Below are 20636 nucleotides of genomic sequence, written 5' to 3'. Positions count from 1 at the left end.
AGCTCGTTCCACCATTTGGGAGCCAGGACAGTGAACAGTCTGGATTTCGTTAAGTGATTAGTTCTCCCTCACTGTGAGGGGGCAGCAAGCAGTTTGGCTGATGCAGAGCGAAGTGAGCGGGTTGGGGTATATGGTTTGACCATGTCCTGGATGTAAGCTGGGGCTGATCCGCTCGTGTCCCTGTATGTAAGTACTAGTGTCTTGAAGCGGATGCGGGCAGCCACTGGTAACCAGTGAAGAGAGAGGAGGAGCGGTGTAGTGTGAGAGAACTTGGGGAGGTTGAAGACAAGTCGAGCTGCTGCATTCTGATTGAGCTGGAGGGGCCGGATGGCACATGCAGGCAGGCCAATCAGGAGGGAGTAGCAGTAGTCTAGACGTGAGATGACTAGAGCCTGAACCAGAACCTGAGCCACCTTCCGCGTTAGAACGTATCCTTCTGATGTTATGCAGCATGTATCTACATGATCGGGGGGTTGCAGCAATGTTGGCAGTGAAGGAGAGTTGGTCGTCAAGTGTCACACCCAGGTTTCTGGCAATCTGGGTGGGGACTACCACAGAGTTGTTAATTGTTATAGTCAGGTCTTGGGTAGGAGAGCCCTTCCCTGGAAGAAAAAGGAGCTCAGTCTTGTCAAGGTTGAGTTTCAGATGGTGTGTGGACATCCAAGAAGAGATGTCAGTCAGACAGGCAGAGATACGTGCTGCTACTTGAGTTTCAGACTCAGGAAAGAAAGCAATAGTTGGGTGTCATCTGCGTAGCTGTGATAAGAAAAGCCTTGCGATTGAATGACAGACCCGAGAGAGTTGGTGTACAGAGAAAAGAGAAGGGGGCCCAGGACTGATCCCTGGGGAACCCCAGTTTTGAGTGGGCAAGGTTCTGAGCTAGATCCTCTCCAAGTTACCCGGTAGGTTCGGTCTGCCAAGTAAGATGTCAGCAAAGAGAGCGCGCTCACCCAGATCCTGGAGTGTCGAAATGAGGATCTGGTGGTTCACTGTGTCAAAGGCAGCAGAAAGGTCCAGAAAGATGATGATGGAAGAGAGAGAGGTTGTTCTAGCAATGTGAAGCTGCTCAGTGACAGCAAGGAGGGAAGTTTCTGTTGAGTGACCAGCCTTGAATCCAGACTGGTGGGGATCGAGAAGGTTGTTCTGGTGGAGATAGGTAGAGAGTTGATTATGAATGGCACGCTCAAAAGTTTTAGATAGAAATGGAAGAAGGGAGACGGGTCTATAGTTATTTACATCCGAGGAGTCAAGTGTTGGTTTTTTGAGTAGTGGGGTCACTCTTGCCTCTTTAAGGGCATCGGGGAAGCAGCCAGTTGACAAGGAGATGTTAATGAGATGAGTGAGGAAAGGAAGAAGGTCAGGAGCAATGGACTGGAGGAGGTGAGAAGGGATAGGATTCAGGGGGCAGGTGCTTGGGCGGGCAGAGGTAATCAAAGTTAGAATTTGATTTGGAAATAGAGGGGTGAAAGAGCAAAGAGTACTGGATGTGATGGATGGTAAGGTGATTTCAGGAGGTGTGGTGGAGAAGGAAGAGCGTATGTCATCTATCTTTTTTACAAAGTAGTTGACAAAGTGGGTTGGTAGGAGGGAGGAGGGAGGAGGTGGACTGGGGGTATCTAGCAGGTTAGAGAAGATGGAAAAAAGTTTTTGGGGGTTTGAGAAAGAGGATTCAATTTTGGTTTGATAAAAGGAGCTTTTTGCTGCAGAAATAGAGGCAGTGAAGGAGGAAAGAAGAGACTGATAGGTAAGCAGATCATCTGGGTGTTTAGATTTCCACCATTTCCTTTCCGCTGCCCGTATAGTTGATCTTTCAGCACGTACTGAGTCAGATAACCACGGCACTGGGGAGGACTTGCAAGCCTGTTGTGAAGTAAGAGGGCAGAGAGAGTCGAGAGAGGAGGATAGAGTAGAGAGTAGAGTGTCTGTGGCAGCATTAGGAGGCATGAGTAAGAAAGAGTCCGATGGAGGGAGGGTAGATAGAGTACATGCCGCCAGAGAAGAAGGAGAGAGAGAACGAATATTACAGCGGACAGGTACGATGTCTCTTGAGATATGGTTGTGAGCTTGGGAGAGTGGGAGAGAGTAATAGATGAAGAAATGAGGTATGGAGTGGAGTAACAGTGAGGTTGGATGTAGAGCAGTTTCTGGTGAATATGAGATCTAGGTGGTAGCCAGCTTTGTGAGTGGGTGGTGAAGGAGAGAGTGAGAGGACAAAAGAAGAGAGAAGGTGAAGAAAGGTAGCCGACTTCTCTGTCTGGATGTTGAAGTCGCCCAGAAGTACCAGCGGAGGACCAGTTTCAGGGATGTTTGAAAGAAGGACATACAGCTCCTTCAGAAACTCCCCCAGAGGACCTGGTGGGCGGTAGATAACAATGATGACTAGTTAACTAACCGGATGTGTTATGGTGACAGCATGAAGTTCAAAAGAGAGTGGGGTAAACTGTGGCAGTGGGTAGAGAGAAAATCTCCACTTGGGGTTAATGAGGAGGCCTGTCCCCCCGCTTCTCCCAGTGGGTCTGGGTGTGTGGGTGAAAGAGTAGGCAGAAGAGAGAGTAGCAGGGGTGGATGTGTTGGTTGGTGTAATCCAGGTCTCAGTGAGAGCAAGGAAGTCAAGGGATTTCAGGCTGGCAAGGCCAGAGATGAACTCAGTCTTGCGAGTGTCAGACTGGCAATTCCATAGGCCACCTGCAACAAGGTGTTGGGTGTGTGTGGAACGGGTGGGATTGGTAAGAGAGTTGGTAGAAAACACACAGCAGCAGTAGAAAGCAGAAAAGTAGAACTGAGCAGACTGAGTCCTTAGCAGCGACCTGGGTTGGAATTAGACCCATGGCCCTTTGCTGCATGTCATCCCTTCTCTCTCTCCCCACTTTCCTATCTATCTGTACTATCCAATAAACAATTTTTTTTTTTAAAAGCCCAAAACAAAATCTACCCAACAGTATATAAAGGACTGAAGCTTAAACATTTAGGCTACAGCAGTAAAATGCAACATACACATTAATGCAACAGTAATATTAATCCAGAAACCAATAGAGGAAAGCCACCCGTTTTCATAGCATCAAATAACTAATAAAAGTCAAACTTATTAGAAAAATAAACACTTGTGAACCATCACCTTATCGTGGTGGAGAGGTTTGTGTGTCTCTGTGAACCTGAGGGCTGTGTTGTCTGGAGCTTTGTGCTCCTGGTAGGGTCTCCCAAGGCAAAGTGGTCTCAGGTGAGGGGCCAGACAAAGAATGGTTCAAAACCCCAATGAAGAAGCAAGGTAGAGATGGAGTGACCCTGCCCGGAGGAAGCCGGGGCCCCGTCTGGAGCCAGGCCCAGGCGGCGGGCTCGTCGGGCGAGCGCCTGGTGGCGGGTTTGCCACGGAGCCCGGCCGGGCACAGCCCGAACAAGCTACGTGGCTCCCATCTCTCCAGCCCATGGGCCCACCACCTGTGGGAGGAACCGTTGGGGTCGGGTGCGATGCCACATGGGTGGCAGTGAAGGTCAGGGGCCTCGACGGACCAGACCCGGGCGGCAGACGCTGGCTCTGGGGACGTGGAACGTCACCCCTCTGTGGGGGAAGGAGCCGGAACTGGTGCGGGAGGTGGAGCGCTACCGGTTAGATCTGGTGGGGCTTACCTCTCACGCACAGTCTCGGTTCTGGAACCATACTCCTGGATAGGGGTTGGACTCTTTTCTTCTCCGGAGTTGCCCAGGGTGTGAGGCGCCGGGCGGGTGTGGGGATACTCACAAGCCCCCGGCTGAGCGCCGCTGTGTTGGAGTTACTCCGGTGGACGAGAGGGTCGCCTCCCTACGCCTGCGGGTTGTGGGGGGGAAAACTCTGACTGTTGTTTGTGCATATGCACCAAACAGGAGTTCGGAGTATTCGGCCTTCTTGGAGACCTTGACTGGAGTCCTGCATGGGGCTCCAGTGGGGGACTCCATTGTTCTGCTGGGGGACTTCAACGCACACGTGGGCAATGATGGAGACACCTGAGAGGCGTGATTGGGAGGAACGGCCTCCCTGATCTAAACCAGAGTGGTTGTTTGTTGTTGGACTTCTGTGCTAGTCATGGATTGTCTATAACGAACACCATGTTCGAACATAGGGATGCTCATAAGTGTACCTGGTACCAGAGCACCCTGGGCCGAAGGTCAATGATCGATTTCATAATCGTTTCATCTGATCTGAGGCCGTATGTTTTGGACACTCGGGTGAAGAGAGGGGCAGAGCTGTCAACCGATCACCATCTGGTGGTGAGTTGGGTCAGGGGTGGGGAAGACTCTGGACAGACCTGGTAAGCCCAAACGTGTAGTGCGGGTAAATTGGGAACGTCTGGAGGAGGCCCTGTCCGACAGACTTTCAACTCACACCTCCGGCGGAGCTTTTCGTGCATCCCTGTGGAGGCTGGGGGCATTGAACCCGAGTGGACAATGTTCAAAGTTTCCATTGCTGAAGCTGCGGCGAGGAGCTGTGGTCTTAGGATCTTGGGTGCCTCAAGGGGCGGTAACCCACGAACACCGTGGTGGACACCAGTGGTCAGGGAAGCCGTCCGACTGAAGAAGGAGTCCTTCCGGGATATGTTATCTCGGAGGACTCCGGAGGCAGTTGCAGGGTACCGAAGGGGCCGAAGGGCTGCAGCCTCTGCCGTGAAAGAGGCAAAGCAGCGGGTGTGGGAGAAGTTTGGAGAAGACATGGAGAAGGACTTTCGGTCGGCACCAAAGTGTTTCTGGAAAACTGTTCGCCACCTCAGGAGGGGGAAGCGGGGAACCATCCAAGCTGTGTACAGTAAGGATGGGACACTGTTGACCTCCACTGAGGAGGTAATAGGGCGGTGGAGGGAGCACTTTGAGGAACTCCTGAATCCGACTAATACGCCCTCTATGTTAGAGGCAGAGCTGGAGGATAACGGGGGATTGTCGTCGATTTCCCAGGCGGAAGTCACTGATGTAGTCAAACAACTACACAGTGGCAAAGCCCCGGGATTGATGAGATCCGTCCAGAAATGCTCAAGGCTCTGGGTGTGGAGGGGTTGTCCTGGTTGACACGCCTCTTCAACATTGCGTGGAAGTCTGGGACGGTGCCAAAGGAGTGGCAGACTGGGGTGGTGGTTCCTCTTTTTAAAAAGGGGGACCAGAGGGTGTGTGCCAATTATAGGGGTATCACACTTCTCAGCCTCCCTGGTAAAGTCTACTCCAAGGTGCTGGAAAGGAGGGTTCGGCCGATAGTCGAACCTCGGGTTGAGGAGGAACAATGCGGATTCCGTCCTGGTCGTGGAACAACGGACCAGCTCTTCACTCGCAAGGATCCTGGAGGGAGCCTGGGAGTATGCCCAACCGGTCTACATGTGTTTTGTGGATTTGGAGAAGGCGTATGACCGGGTCCCCGGGAGATACTGTGGGAGGTGTGCTGGGAGTATGGGGTGAGGGGGTCTCTACCAGGGCCATCCAATCTCTGTATGACCAAAGTGAGAGCTGTGTCCGGGTTCTCGGTAGTAAGTCGGACTCGTTTCAGGTGAGGGTTGGCCTCCGCCAGGGCTGCGCTTTGTCACCAATCCTGTTTGTAATATTTATGGACAGGATATCGAGGCGTAGTCGGGGTGGGGAGGGGTTGCAGTTTGGTGGGCTGGGGATCTCATCGCTGCTCTTTGCAGATGATGTGGTCCTGATGGCATCATCGGCCTGCGACCTTCAGCACTCACTGGATCGGTTCGCAACCGAGTGTGAAGCGGTTGGGATGAGGATCAGCACCTCTAAATCGGAGGCCATGGTTCTCAGCAGGAAACCGATGGAATGCCTTCTCCAGGTAGGGAATGAGTCCTTACCCCAAGTGAAGGAGTTCAAGTACCTTGGGGTTTTGTTCGCGAGTGAGGGGACAATGGAGCGGGAGATTGGTCGGAGAATCGGCGCAGCGGGTGCGGTATTGCATTCAATCTATCGCACCGCCAGGACGAAAAGAGAGCTGAGCCAGAAGGCAAAGCTCTCGATCTACCGGTCAGTTTTCGTTCCTACCCTCACCTATGGTCATGAAGGCTGGGTCATGACCGAAAGAACGAGATCCAGGGTACAAGCGGCCGAAATGGGTTTCCTCAGGAGGGTGGCTGGCGTCTCCCTTAGAGATAGGGTGAGAAGCTCAGTCATCCGTGAGGAGCTCGGAGAGCCGCTGCTCTTTGCGCCGAAAGGAGCCAGTTGAGGTGGTTCGGGCATCTGGTAAGGATGCCCCCTGGGCGCCCCCTAGGGAGGTGTTCCAGGCACGTCCAGCTGGGAGGAGGCCTCGGGGAAGACCCAGGACTAGGTGGAGGGATTATATCTCCAACCTGGCCTGGGAACGCCTCGGGATCCCCCAGTCGGAGCTGGTTAATGTTGCTCGGGAAAGGGAAGTTTGGGGTCCCCTGCTGGAGCTGCTCCCCCCGCGACCCGACACCGGATAAGCGGACGAAGATGGATGGATGGACACTTAAATAAACAGTGTGATCAGAACTACCTAAAATGACAAAAACAATCTTAGGGCGTACATGTAACTTATGGCCAGATTCTCTTCTAAGTCTTAAACCAAAAGACACCCGCCAGCAAAATGGGGGGTTTCGCTACTAATTAAACTAATTTAAAAGTGCCCTCTTAAATGAATTGAAGGATAGGTTTTCCACCACGAGCCAGCACATACCCTCATTTAAAACAGCGGAAGCTTTCTGGTAGTGAGAAACAGGAGAGGATGATGATATGTAGCACAAGTATCTGGCTGGATATAACACACAACAACACAAACAACCACTAGAACCACGATCCCTGACATGGACTCCATAAAGCCATCAACAGTATGTTACCATGTTTCGTTTCAGGGTGAGTTATTGAAGGGAAGTAGACAAGCGGTGTTCAAATAGTCAAGTTATTAAAGCTTTGTTTGTTGCAAGCAGTTTAATAAGCCAGCAGTTTAATACGCCATTGTGCTCTGATTTGGAACTCTAAACGGTTGACGAAAAAAAAAAAAAAAAGCACAATTTAAACCGGCCAAAGCAAGCATTAGCAGTGTGTCCAACTGCTTCCACAAAATAAAAATGAAATCACAATGCTACTTTCTCCTTTCATTTTTATCTCAATACAGAAGAAGTTAATCACCAGAACATTAGCTGCAGCTTCTGCTCGACTTTTTGGGGTTTACCATTTGCCAAAAGTTGTAAATAGTACCGGGTACTAGGGGTGGGAGATTTTGATAAAAATGAATATCTCGATATTTTTTTTCAATATCTCGATATCGATATTCAGACGATATTTTTGAAATCCTTCTAGAAGTTAAAAGAAGCCCTGTTCGGAGGCTATTTCAGTGGTTCTCTTGGGAAAATGTACAAGCAAGATGAAATCATAACAATAAACAAAGGGCTCTTTTCTGTAACATATTGCACACAACCATGTCCTTATTGGAAGCAGTCCTGGAGCTGGGACAGGGCCGGGTCAGACTAGGTTCTGATAGTCCTTCTACTTGGCTGTATAGTCCTTCTGACCGAGACTTATGCTGGGATCAGGAGTTGGATGTGATCTGACTGGCCCAGGTGAAGGAGAGGAGCAGTTCTGTGTGCTTTTTTGATGTTAGAGTAACATGGTCTAGTGTGTTCTTCCCTCTAGTAACACAATCTACATGCTGGAGAAAGCTGAAGGGGAACAGACTTTAAGGACACCTTGTTAAAGCCCCCTGTATCCCGTATCCAGGTGATCGCGCTGCAGTTGGTTCACTATGGTTAGCAGTGAACCAAACTTTTGCTAACGTTAGCATCGGGGGCTATGTAGACGGCAGTGTGCTGTTTTCATAGTAAATAAAATGGTCAGTATATTACCGACAGGGCTCCAGGTCAGGTGAGCCGTGCTGGGCAACGATCCTGCAGTTGGTACTCCATTGTGCACAAAAATGCAGTCCTCCGCCTCTGGTCGTGTCTGAGTTATTTTCTCATCCTGCCGGTATTAGTTCAGTGTGTTGTATCGTGGTCCTGTATTGATTAGTTCAGTGTGTTGTATCGTGGTCCTGTATTGATTAGTTCAGTGTGTTGTATCGTGGTCCTGTATTGATTAGTTCAGTGTGTTGTATCGTGGTCCTGTATTGATTAGTTCAGTGTGTTGTATCGTGGTCCTGTATTGATTAGTTCAGTGTGTTGTATCGTGGTCCTGTATTGATTAGTTCAGTGTGTTGTATCGTGGTCCTGTATTGATTAGTTCAGTGTGTAGTATCGTGGTCCTGTATTGATTAGTTCAGTGTGTTGTATCGTGGTCCTGTATTGATTAGTTCAGTGTGTTGTATCGTGGTCCTGTATTGATTAGTTCAGTGTGTAGTATCGTGGTCCTGTATTGATTAGTTCAGTGTGTTGTATCGTGGTCCTGTATTGATTAGTTCAGTGTGTTGTATCGTGGTCCTGTATTGATTAGTTCAGTGTGTTGTATCGTGGTCCTGTGTTGATTAGTTCAGTGTGGCTGTACGTACTTGTATAAATATACACCGACAGGAGAGCCGCTGCACAATCGCGCACCGCCATCTTTGTTGACATGAGTGAACGTCATAAAGCACAGGTAAGAACTAGTAGCAGCTTACTCTCGTGCGGGACGATCGTGATTTTGTACAAAAAATACAGTCAAACAAACCCCTACAGTATTAAAATCGCTACATATAATTGTTTAGAAGGTTATAGTGTGCGCTATTTGTTTTCTCTTTAACTTCCTTCAGCTCTTTTCATGTTTGGGGGGGTCGGATTGTACAAATTATGAAGTATTCGATATCCCAATTTTGCATATCGTCCAGACAACAATTCGGATATTATCGTCTAAACGATATATCGCCCACCTCTACCTGGTACTTTTAGGTACCACCTCGGTCAAGGTTCCAAAAAGGTTGAGCTGATACTAGAAGGTGAGTTAAAGTGCTGCAGACCACTGATTGGTCAGAGAGAATCCTCAGTAGTGGACACAGGTAAGCTAGAGGTTGCCCAAAACACAATTTTTAATTCACTCGACCAGCATGTTTTTGCAACCTGCAAAACTATGCACTACATTTGACAAAATGTAATGCTTTGGCCATCAGCTGAGAATCCCGCCTAAACCGACTATCCGCAGTGGAAAACAAAAAGAGAAAAGGAATTGTTCCAAAAAAAGTGGGTCGAGCAGAGTCGTACCAAACAGTGGAAACACGGTATTTAGCACACACGGTACTTTCACATCCATGATGCGTATTATATTTTTGAGCATTTTCATTATTAAGCAGTGCTGCTGAGAATAGATAAGTATTAAAAATGTAAAAAAAGAAATAAAAAAAAAAAGAATAAAACCAAATAAAAAGGCCAAGAAATGGATAAAGAGCTTGTGTCTTACACAGACGAGTAATGAATACAAACAAAGGTAAAGGAATTAGCACCAGTTCTTTTGTCACTTTAAATTATTAATTAAGCCCCCAGGAGAGGGTTATATGCTCAACCTTTTTGTCTTCAATTCTTCCATCCGTACATTGTTTCATATCTCAGAGATCAGCGGAGGAATATCATCTCTTACACACACACACACACACACACACACACACACACACACACACACACAACTTGTGTTTCAGTGTATAAACACAGTTGCTGTCTGATCAGCTGTTGCTGCTGTCAGGTCATACCCCTCTCAGCACGACACAGACAAAAAGAAAGCAGGATGCTGCTTTGAGACATAAACACAGCATTAAGATGCGGTGTAGCTCAACACATCCAGGAGTGTATTCCTCACCTCGCTCAACAGATAGGAGACGAGATGAAGACGAGACTACAGCTCCCATCTGCACAAGGGAAATTCCTTTTCTTTAAACAACATGCTGACAGTTCTGAAAAAAAACCAAATGCCACACTGTTGCACTGCTACTCAATCCTATAAACCTGGACATTTTCAAAGAAAACTATACCGATACCTCTAGGGCACTGGTTCTCAAACGGGTGGTCCACGAGCTCCCTCTAGTGGTACGCAGATGGAATCTCTGATATATTTAAAAAAAATGTAAAAACATAATACTATAGAAATACTACAAAGAAGTGTTTGTTTAAGTGTATTCTTTTTGTTTGGATATCAGCTTGCTACATAGTTACCAGGGTTTCCCGCAGCACTTTGCAGTTTAGCCTTAGCAACACCAGCCTGACACCTTAACTACGTTGTCAAAAAGAATTTATTCATTTATCTCTCGGTGCCAAATTTCAGTTCCAAAAGCGTCCGAGCGCGTAAGCGCAAGCTTATCTGTCCTCTCTGCATATTGACAGCGAGCAGAGCTCTCACACACACACACACACACACACACACACACACACACACACACACACACACACACACACACACACACACACACACACACACACACACACACACACACACACACACACACACACACACACACACACACAGGTGCGGACGGAGTAAACTCGAGTAAAGTACGTGGGCTCCGCAGTGTTGTTGAAGTCACAGTGAGTCACGGCGATGCCGATAAAGTGGTTTCAAGTGTGGTTACAGTTTTTCAAAACTTCATGCAGACAGCATTTAATGATATTAATGCAACGGGGTAAGCTTCTCTTCAGAACTCGAACCTCCTATGGCGCCATTTTGATGCTACAAAGAGATTACCTCCCGTTAGCATTCCACTGATTAGCATTCATTTTGGCGTCACTTTGACAGTGAATAACTTCACATCTGAAGCGTTTAAAGACTCTATTTGTCCGTTGTTTATTTCTAAAGAAACACGACAATGTATAAAAGGCTCCATTACCTTGTACCTCACGTTATGGTTTTTCTAAAAATAGGCTAACGATTGTGTCACGTAGTAGAGGACTTACCGTATAGTACAGGAGAAGCTCGCAGGCAGTTTCGACTTACATGAGCTGTTTAGGTTTAATTACTAATGTTACTAACTAGCATTTTAGTTAGCAATTATTAGCCTGTGTCTATGTTATCTCCTTACATATACCTACGCTCTCCGTCTCTGTAAGATTGGGAATGATTGAGATTTCTCTTGTCGTAGCTACCAGGAGACTTCACACTTTCAGACACGTTGCTCACGTCACATTTACGTTGTCTCTCTCAGCTGGAGGCTGCTCAGTAAAGCAAGAGATCACCAGAAAAGTGCTTCTAATATCCTTCACTGGTCTCCGTCCAGAGACACGGGGTCTGTTGGTCCATTCTTATATACTGTCTATGTATTAATGGCGAGACGAAAGCGGTCGCAGTGACACTTCCTCTGAGACAAACAGGCACAACAGTGGTTTCTGTGCCCTGGGGACTGACTGACAGGCTGAGGTTGTGAGGCAAGGCAACTTTATTTCTACAGCACCTTTCAGCAACAAGGCAATTCAATTCCATTCCTTTAGACTTCAGTTAGTTCTCCATTAGTTCAATGTTGACAACAGGGCAGTCACCAGTTTATTGTTAAAGGTTTGTGTCATTATGCAGTTTGCACTAAAAAGTCTTTGTTCTTTACATTCCTTTTCATTTTAGTTAGTTTAATATTAGCCCGTACACAATGTCATTATTTATTTATTTATTATTTCTAATATGTTCATGTTGTGGCAAAAAGGTTTCTCTTTTTGTGTTAATTTTTAAAGTTGGGATTGATACCAATCCTGAGTATCTGACTGGTGCACCCCCCCCATCCAAAAGCACAACCAGTCTTATTAATGTTACTCTGAGTGAGCAGTGATACCAGAATTCTTTAATTTTGATACTGGTTTTGATTCACAATTAAGGTGGAAAATAAAAGTTTTGTGTTTAACGTATATTTGTTGATGTTGAAATGGATTTTTAAAAAGGTCCCATGGCATGAAAATTTCACTTTAGGAAGTTTTTTAACATTAATAGGAGTTCCCCCAGCCTGCCTATGGTCCCCCAGTGGCTAGAAATGGTGATAGGTGTAAACCGAGCCCTGGGTATCCTGCTCTGCCTTTGAGAAAATGAAAGCTCAGATGGGCCAATCAGGAATCTTCCCTACATCCGCACATCCTAAGGAACGCTCACTGTGGGACTGGCTCTAGTGCACCAAGGCTGAATTTCGGGAAAGAGACTTCAGATACAGTATTAGTGGACCACTAAGGTCTATATAAAAGAGACTTCAGATACAGTATTAGTGGACCACTAAGGTCTATATAAAAGAGACTTCAGATACAGTATTAGTGGACCACTAAGGTCTATATAAAAGAGACTTCAGATACAGTATTAGGGGACCACTAAGGTCTATATAAAAGAGACTTCAGATACAGTATTAGGGGACCACTAAGGTCTATATAAAAGAGACTTCAGATACAGTATTAGGGGACCACTAAGGTCTATATAAAAGAGACTTCAGATACAGTATTAGTGGACCACTAAGGTCTATATAAAAGAGACTTCAGATACAGTATTAGGGGACCACTAAGGTCTATATAAAAAGAGACTTCAGATACAGTATTAGGGGACCACTAAGGTCTATATAAAAGAGACTTCAGATACAGTATTAGTGGACCACTAAGGTCTATATAAAAGAGACTTCAGATACAGTATTAGGGGACCACTAAGGTCTATTTAAAAGCATCCAAAGGGCACCATGTCATGGGACCTTTAAAACATATGGTATCGAAAAAGGTATCGTTAAGGAACCGGCATCGAAACTGAGCTCTCGAAATAAGTAATTTTATTACAGCGGACACATACTGTACTGTATGCTTTGCTTCCTTGTGTATATGGACATAGAAAAGAACGACACTGAAGAAATTGGACTCTGAAATCTAAAAACTACGTAGATAATTAAGTGATGCATTCAGTGCTCACTGTAAACATGACTGTTACATAGAGTATTCATCAGTTATTTCCACCAGCAGAATATAAAGTGAAAAATAAAATGAGGCGTCCTCTCCCTGTTGTTTCATGAATGTAGGCTATGGTATAGCCTACACTATAAAGGAACTGGTCCAATGAACTGGGACTGGGAATTTGGGTATTTAAGGTAAAAAAGAACAGAAAGATTAATAAATCCTGGCTGTTAGTCTGGTCTGGAGTAGGGGTGTAAATCACACATTGATATTTACTGATATCACAAAGTCTGCCACGGTACAATTAGGTGCCTCTGCTGTGGTGAAACTGAGTCAAGGCTAAATGATAACTGGGAAATCCTGGTTTAATCCACTATCTAGGTTTTGTGAAATAGCCCTCTGGTAATACTTAACTAAGTGAGGACTGGCTGAAACGCCCACACTCTCACACGAGAATTGTCCTCACTTTTCTAACATTGACCCAGTTATGTTTGGAAATCAAACACTGAGTTCCAGTTGAGGAGAAAACAGAAGAGCTGTTTGTTTCTCTCTCTGTGCAGTCTAAACAGCCCGATCCTCAGATACTGAACAGACTCAACAGGCCTGCTCAGGGATTTACACAAGATAAACTCGGCAAGAGGATTCCCAGTCCTAACTGCGATACTCCTGATGTTAATCTAAATAAGAAATGATATGGGACATGGTGAAATTAGCCAAGCGGTAACCATGCTAACCAGCACCTCAAACCCTTCTCATCTCCACAGCGTTACATCGACCGGTCTGTTCAGCCATTTGAACAACCGATTAGAGTCTGCGGATACAAAAAAAGAATCAAAGCTTTGTAGCGATTAAAATGATTTTTTTTTTTTTTTTTTTTAACCTTTCATTCATATCTTTGTGCAATCCCACTCACACTACACTCTGCATTAAACAAGCGCTCCCTGGTTTAAAACATACCGACAACATGTGGTCCAGGGCTGCTCCCAGCCACACAGAGGTTGATTTCCTCCCTGCAATATCTTATGCATAACATGTGCACACATTTTACCAGCTTATATCTGGAAAATATAGATGATTCTGCTTGGAAACAAAGAGCCATGACGTGGGAACAGACTGCTGACGAGACAAAACACTGACACAACTCAGTCACACATACTGAACAACTGGATGAATAACAACACATATACTGGGATTACAGTTGTGTCCCCTGTCAATCCACTAATAAAAGAATCGATAAATCATATCGATTATCCGCCCAACATACGTATTGTGACCGCCCTTTTTATAAGAGTTTGACTCTCAAAATAAATTCTAGAAATAATGTGTGAGCATGAAACATGAATTTGTTATTCATTTCGTGGCCGGTCTGTGTAATTTTGACATAGTTCAACCTGCAGAAAAAGCCTTGTTCTGACAGAAAATTAATCTAACTGCAAAGACAAATCGATTAGTTGTCAACTATTAAATTAATCCCCAAATATTTTGATAATCCATTAATCGGTTTGAGTACATTTTTTATGAAAAAAAGTAAAATTTCTCTGAATCCAGCTTGTTAAATGTGAATATGTTATAGTGTCTTCTCTCCTCTGGGACAGGAAACTGACGATCTTTGAGTTGTGGACAGAACAAGACATTTGACGTCATCTTGAGCCACATTTTCACCATTTTCTGACATTTTAGAGACAAAAAAACTTGACAATGAATGAAAATCGACATTGAAATGGTTAGTTAGTTGCAGCCTTAAATTAATCAATTCCAAACCAAACTGGACTACAGACAAAAACTGCAAGTTTCTTCTGATGCCCGGGTGACTTATAACTGTCATTTTCATTACGGTCATAACAGAAGCTACATTTTTAGTCATTTGTAGATATTTATAAAGTTACTGGTTGCAGCCTGTTAAATGCCAATAGTCGTTTCCTGTTCTTGGTTTCATCTCATCCTAAATAACATATTGTGTGTTTGTAGTCACACAAAGTGATCACTTTTGGCTCTGGTGAACTGTGTCAGGCACCTGTCATTATAACTTTTTATTGCTAAATAAATAAATGAACAGATAATGAAAAGTAGGGCTGCCCCCCTCTTAGTCGATGAGCCGACTTATCAGTTGTTTTGGTCTTAGTTGGCTAGGTTTCATTTAGTCGATAACATCACCTATATGCTTTTTCATGCTGATTGTTATTTCCAACAAACCATATGAGCACATCTTTGGTAAACAAAGTGCTTTTGCATGATTCATTGTGGAGAAACTTAGTTTTACAAGTTGACTAAATACAATCATTTCTTTAGTTGAGGACAGCCCTAATTATAGGTTTCTTTTACCATCATTAACAAACACAAGTATAACTTTTGTGAGAAACTTTTCCTGTATATTGCCAGTCAACTGGAACAGGCTGGTAAAATAAAGATTGTGGGTTGAAAAAATCCAACATGCCAGTGTAAAACCACTATCATGCTCAGCGCCTTACTGAACAGGTGTTTGCTATGTGGAACTGAGCCAGGGAAAGTTATGATGTAGGCTACAGCTTCAGGCCACACACACACACACACACACCTGATTTCTGTAGGCAAATAAGGGGAGGACATGTATCATAAAAACGGGACAGACACACACGCAACCCCCCCACACACACACACACACACACACACAGTACACCAGAGTGAAAGAGGAAGATGCACTAACCGTCGCCTTGATGGGGACGTACAGCACCGGCCTGTCCGATGACCCGTTCTTGCCGTCCTGCAGCGTCCCGACCTGGAAGCCCTTGGACTTGACCCAGAATTTAAATTTGGCGTTGATGTGGTTGTTATTCTTCTCGTGCAGGAACACCCCGTTGCTGTTCTCTTCGTCCCCCTGGATCAGGGTCTGGAGGATTTTGTTGTATTTACGCCGGGTCACGGTCTTGGTCTTGCCGGAGTCCCCGTACGTCCGGAGGCACCACTCCTGAAATTCCCCCAACATCTCCGCCCCTCCGCTCGTCTCCTCGGACGCCGGGACCCCGCTGCTGGGACTCCGGCTCCTCGGCTGGTTCTGGTGCTGGTGGTTGGTGGTTGGGGTAGTCACCGTGTCCGCCACACTGCTGCCTTTTCTCGTTGTCATGATAAAACGAGCTGGACTTTGTTGTAACAACAGAGTGTCCCTTAAAGACCCACTTTGATGTCCGCTAAAATAGCTCGCAATCGGGTTCGGTTTGGCTAGCGAACGTTGCCGAAACGACAGCACCAAACGGCGGCTTTCTGCCTTTTTTTTACCGGCGGGGGCGAACTCAGGCAAGACCTTCTTATCTGGTGAAAGAAATCTGGAAAATCTCCAAATCTTCCCTTGTGCTCCTAAACGACCAGTTCAGTCGTTTTAAACTGTCTCCATTCCTCAAGAAAATCCGAACAACGCTCCAAAGTCCCGTAGGCTACGTGTTGTTTTTAAATTAACGTCTCAATATTAGCCGTTTGGATATATCCACCTCCTCCTTCCTCCTCTCTGCTGTTACGCACCAATGGTCATTTGCGAAGAGACCGAAAGAAAAAAATAATAAGCGCTCACTGGGGATACCTAAACGAAGAAAATTAACTCCTAACCAGCCCCTGTTTGGGTGGAATTTCGCCGGGAACAACGAGACAGGGAGGGAGGGGGCACGGACCGACCGGACGGGCGGTGCAAATTGGAGCGATTTATGCCCTCTTCAGACACACCTGTTAGAAGCGTGGGTCGGACGGCCTGTCCCGTGGGGGATGTCAGTCACCGCCTTCCCTCTTCTACAACCTCCTCTTGAGAGAGAGAGACAGAGAGAGAGAAAAAGAGATGAACGGCTAATTATCTTTCAAAACAAGATATTGCCTATTGCCTAAAAAAATACCAAGGAAAAGCCGTGTTTCTGATGTCTGGTCTCCATCACCGTTGAACCGAAAAAGGGCACGGTTTAGCCTAGTGCAAGAAACGACACGTCCTCAAATTAGCGGATTGATTTGCCCATCGGCAGCGCTATTTCTTGAATATGTTCACAATATCCCCCGTCCCTTTGCCCCTTCTCTCTCTCTCTCTCTCTCTCTCTCTCTCTCTCTCTCTCTCTCTCTGTGTGTCTCTCTCTCTGTCTCTCTCTCTGTCTCTCTCTGTCTCTTCCTCCTCCGGTCTCGGGCTGATGGGAGACAGCCGGACACCTGTTTGAATCCGGTTTGGTCTTTCCTCTCTCTTGCACCCTTAAAGCCCAATACGCCTCATTTCCTCCTTCCTCAAATACGGCACAGCAGTGGCAATAACACCATATAGGCTACGGGATCTCCTTCTCTGCTGCTGTAGTCCTTAACACACATGAACAAATAGCTCCACTGCTGCGACACAGCACCAGACCAGCCTGCAAACCTCCGGGGGCCATGCACACTGCTCGAGCTCAAAAAGCAGGAAGTGTCCAAAAAGGACGAACACGCGCATCGCACTCAACCAAACAGTCCCGTAGGTGCCAAAAGGGGGTGTAACAGACTGAAGTGAGAATACACCTCAACATGTGCACTAATCTTTCATCAACAAAACACACGGACGTTAAAGAAGTTCACATGAGTGTTTAGTGTTCCGCAGCAATTATTCATATCACATTTTACCAGAATATCTGATCAGTCTTATTGTTCCACCTCATTATATATAGATATTTAGCTCATTAAAAGAACATAGGTGATCTGCAGCTGGTGCAATACAGTTAAAGAAACTGATGAACAGGTGCAACTTTATATAAGAAACACACTTAGGATTCTTTTTCATAGCGGATTTTAGAGTGTGGCCTAGACATATAGGCCTACTCTGAACATATCACTCAAATCTATTTACTTTACTGTCGCAGAGGAGTAAAGAAACAAGAAAATATTCACATTTAAGAAGCTGGAATCCTAGAATTTGGACTATTTATTTTATTAAAAAAATGACTCAAAACAATTCATTGTTGACAATTTATAGATTAATCTTTGCAGCTAAATGAGAGACAGACCAAACTAAAACATAAGACAGATATTAAGTATGAAGTCTATAAAGATGGGTTTTTAGAAGTTCTGTATGAAAACAGACAGAGTTTTTATTTGTGTGTCTGAAAGTCTAAAAGTCAGTTTTCAGCTTTACCAAGAATTGTTATGGGGACATAAGGTGGAAAAATACTAGGCCCACCTTCAGGAATTATGGAAAGGGTAACAAGGTTTTCACCTATGGCACCATAGACCTGTGCTTTTTCAATTTACCAGCTATAACATTTTATGTCTAAATGTTGGTGACAAAATTCCTTCTTTGTATCTTTCTGCATTTATCTGTTCTGTTTAATTGGATTGAACCTCCTCATTCCACTTCTCTATTATCATCCCAGAAATTAAGTATGTTAATACTCATGTTATGCTCATTTCCAGGTTCATAATTGTATTTACAGGTTGTACCATAATAGGTTTACATGATTTAATAAAAAAAAAACACCATATTTTTGTTGTACTGCACATTGCTGCAGCTCCTCTTTTCACCCTGTGTGTTGAGCTCTCTGTTTTAGCTACAAAATAAGAGCTCTCACTTCTGTTCTATCTTTGTTGGGAGTTGCACATGCTCAGTAGCTAGGTAAGGACTACTAGCCAGTCAGAAGCAGAGTATGAGGGCGTGCCCTGACAGTACCTAGGTAAGGACTACTAGCCAGTCAGAAGCAGAGTATGAGGGCATGCCCTGAAGGACTACTAGCCAGTCAGAAGCAGAGTATGAGGGTATGCCCTGACAGTACCTAGGTAAGGACTACTAGCCAGTCAGAAGCAGAGTATGAGGGCATGCCCTGACAGGTAAGGACTACTAGCCAGTCAGAAGCAGAGTATGAGGGCATGCCCTGACACGTAAGGACTACTAGCCAGTCAGAAGCAGAGTATGAGGGCATGCCCTGACAGTACCTAGGTAAGGACTACTAGCCAGTCAGAAGCAGAGTATGAGGGTATGCCCTGACAGGTAAGGACTACTAGCCAGTCAGAAGCAGAGTATGAGGGCATGCCCTGACAAGTAAGGACTAATAGCCAGTCAGAAGCAGAGTATGAGAGTATGCCCTGACAGGTAAGGACTACTAGCCAGTCAGAAGCAGAGTATGAGGGAGTGCCATGTTAGCAGCTAGGCGAGCATTATAACATGTTACAAAGTGTATTTTTCAAACCAGTGTTGTGTATGGTTGCAATGGCACTGCACTAAACTAAACGCTAAAGAGGGAAAGTCGCAGATTTTCAACCAGCTGACGTGAGTCATCCAGCGGATTTAGCTGGTAAACGCAGACCTCCAGGTACTGGTGCAGTTCATCAACCGCATATCTCATGACGTTCTGTGTGTGTCGCGTTAGGTCACAGCAGTGTTTAAGACCGTCCCAGTTGTCAGTTTCCCGTCCAGCAGCCACGTCATTTAAACAGCAAATGAACCTGCGCCCATCTGTGGCCCATGGGTGTCCTGGTCTTACAGGGAGGTGTGTTCAGGTGCATTCTGGGCGTGCTGGTCTTACAGAGAGGTGTGTTCAGGTGCATTCTGGGCGTGCTGGTCTTACAGGGAGGTGTGTTCAGGTGCATTCTGGCCGTGCTGGTCTTACAGGGAGGTGTGTTTAGGTGCATTCTGGGCGTGCTGGTCTTACAGGGAGGTGTTTTCAGGTGCATTCTGGGCGTGCTGGTCTTACAGGGAGGTGTTTTCAGGTGCATTCTGGGCGTGCTGGTCTTACAGGGAGGTGTGTTCAGGTGCATTCTGGGTGTATTGCTATCTTGAAGCAGCTGGAAGTGGTCGCGCCATTGACCACCAAAAACCTGGTCTAAAGTCAATAACGCAGCATTTCATTGTTATTTTAACAGAGCATTAGTAAAATGCTCCTAGGCTCGTGCACACTATGCTTGTTACACACACAAGGACGCACAGCAGCACACACACATGCAAAATATTACAAATAAAAATATTACGGTGCAAATCCTCCATCATCATAGCAATGCTCTAAGGTCCAAACGCGTCTGGCTTTTGAAGGGAATGGGAGATGATCTCTGATTGGTTGATTCCATGTTACGCCCAAAAAACACCTCTGATTAATGAAGACACTAAGGACAACCCTTTAGGACCATGCGCCCAGCATACAGAACCTTTTTTCCGCCGTCAAACTAGAAAAAGTGGATTTGGACACGCCCTAAACACAGCTACACCAGGCGCTTCACGCCGTGCGCTTAGATCGTTAAAATAGGGCCCTTAGTCTCAGCGAACGAGACGTCATGACCCAATCAGGCAGCAAAACATTGGCGTCAGTGTAGGTGCCAAAGGTCTCAGTTTGCAGCCATTGAGCCTGCAACACAACCCTCGGGATTCCAAACCAAAATGCGGTCAGAGGTTTTTTTAATTCCTCTGGTTTAGGGGCTCCTCAATGCCAGAGCAGTGTAAATGTAGCAAAAAATGTAAAACGTAGCAATGTAAACGTAGCCTAAGGCTATGTTCACACTTAGCGTTATTTTTTACATTATAATCCTATGGAGTAAACCTTGTTTTCAAAATAGTTGTGAGCACTTTATTTAAACACCACCAACAACTTTTTTTCTAACAAGAAAAAATTGAATCGGAGCACCGCAAGTTATAAGATATGAACGGGTGCTCCCTGTATAGGGAACTCACTTTGTTTTATCTAATGTTAGCACCGCTCTCTCTCTCTCTCTCTCTCTCTCTCTCTCTCTCTCTCTCTCTCTGTTCTATGGCTAGCCGCAGAGTTGGCTAATTTCCTCCTGAACAGGTAAGCATATTAAGCTTTACGCTAATTTATCATGGCTAACTTTACTAATAGGGACAGGCATTTTCAGTCATTTCAACATTCATGTGCTCGCATTAAATTATACATTCAATTCAACTCAGTTTTATTTATAGTGTCAAATCAT

The 20636-nt window shown here is 45.5% G+C and overlaps 1 protein-coding gene across 1 annotated transcript in view; it reads right to left on the bottom strand.

Moving 5' to 3' along the window:
• The window catches only part of LOC114559162 (nucleolar protein 4-like), a 184226-nt gene extending 168213 nt beyond the window's left edge, over positions 1 to 16013 (bottom strand). Inside the window, exon 1 of the mRNA XM_028583657.1 lies at positions 15442 to 16013. Coding sequence (XP_028439458.1) covers positions 15442 to 15858 — 417 coding nt within the window. The 5' untranslated portion in view covers positions 15859 to 16013. The remainder of the gene's footprint in view (positions 1 to 15441) is intronic.
• Positions 16014 to 20636: the final 4623 nt, after the last annotated feature.

Source organism: Perca flavescens, chromosome 7 (assembly GCF_004354835.1).
Source record: "Perca flavescens isolate YP-PL-M2 chromosome 7, PFLA_1.0, whole genome shotgun sequence".
Taxonomy (NCBI): domain Eukaryota; kingdom Metazoa; phylum Chordata; class Actinopteri; order Perciformes; family Percidae; genus Perca; species Perca flavescens.
The sequence above is the reverse complement of the archived record's forward strand: the minus strand, read 5'-3'. Positions and strand labels throughout refer to the sequence as shown.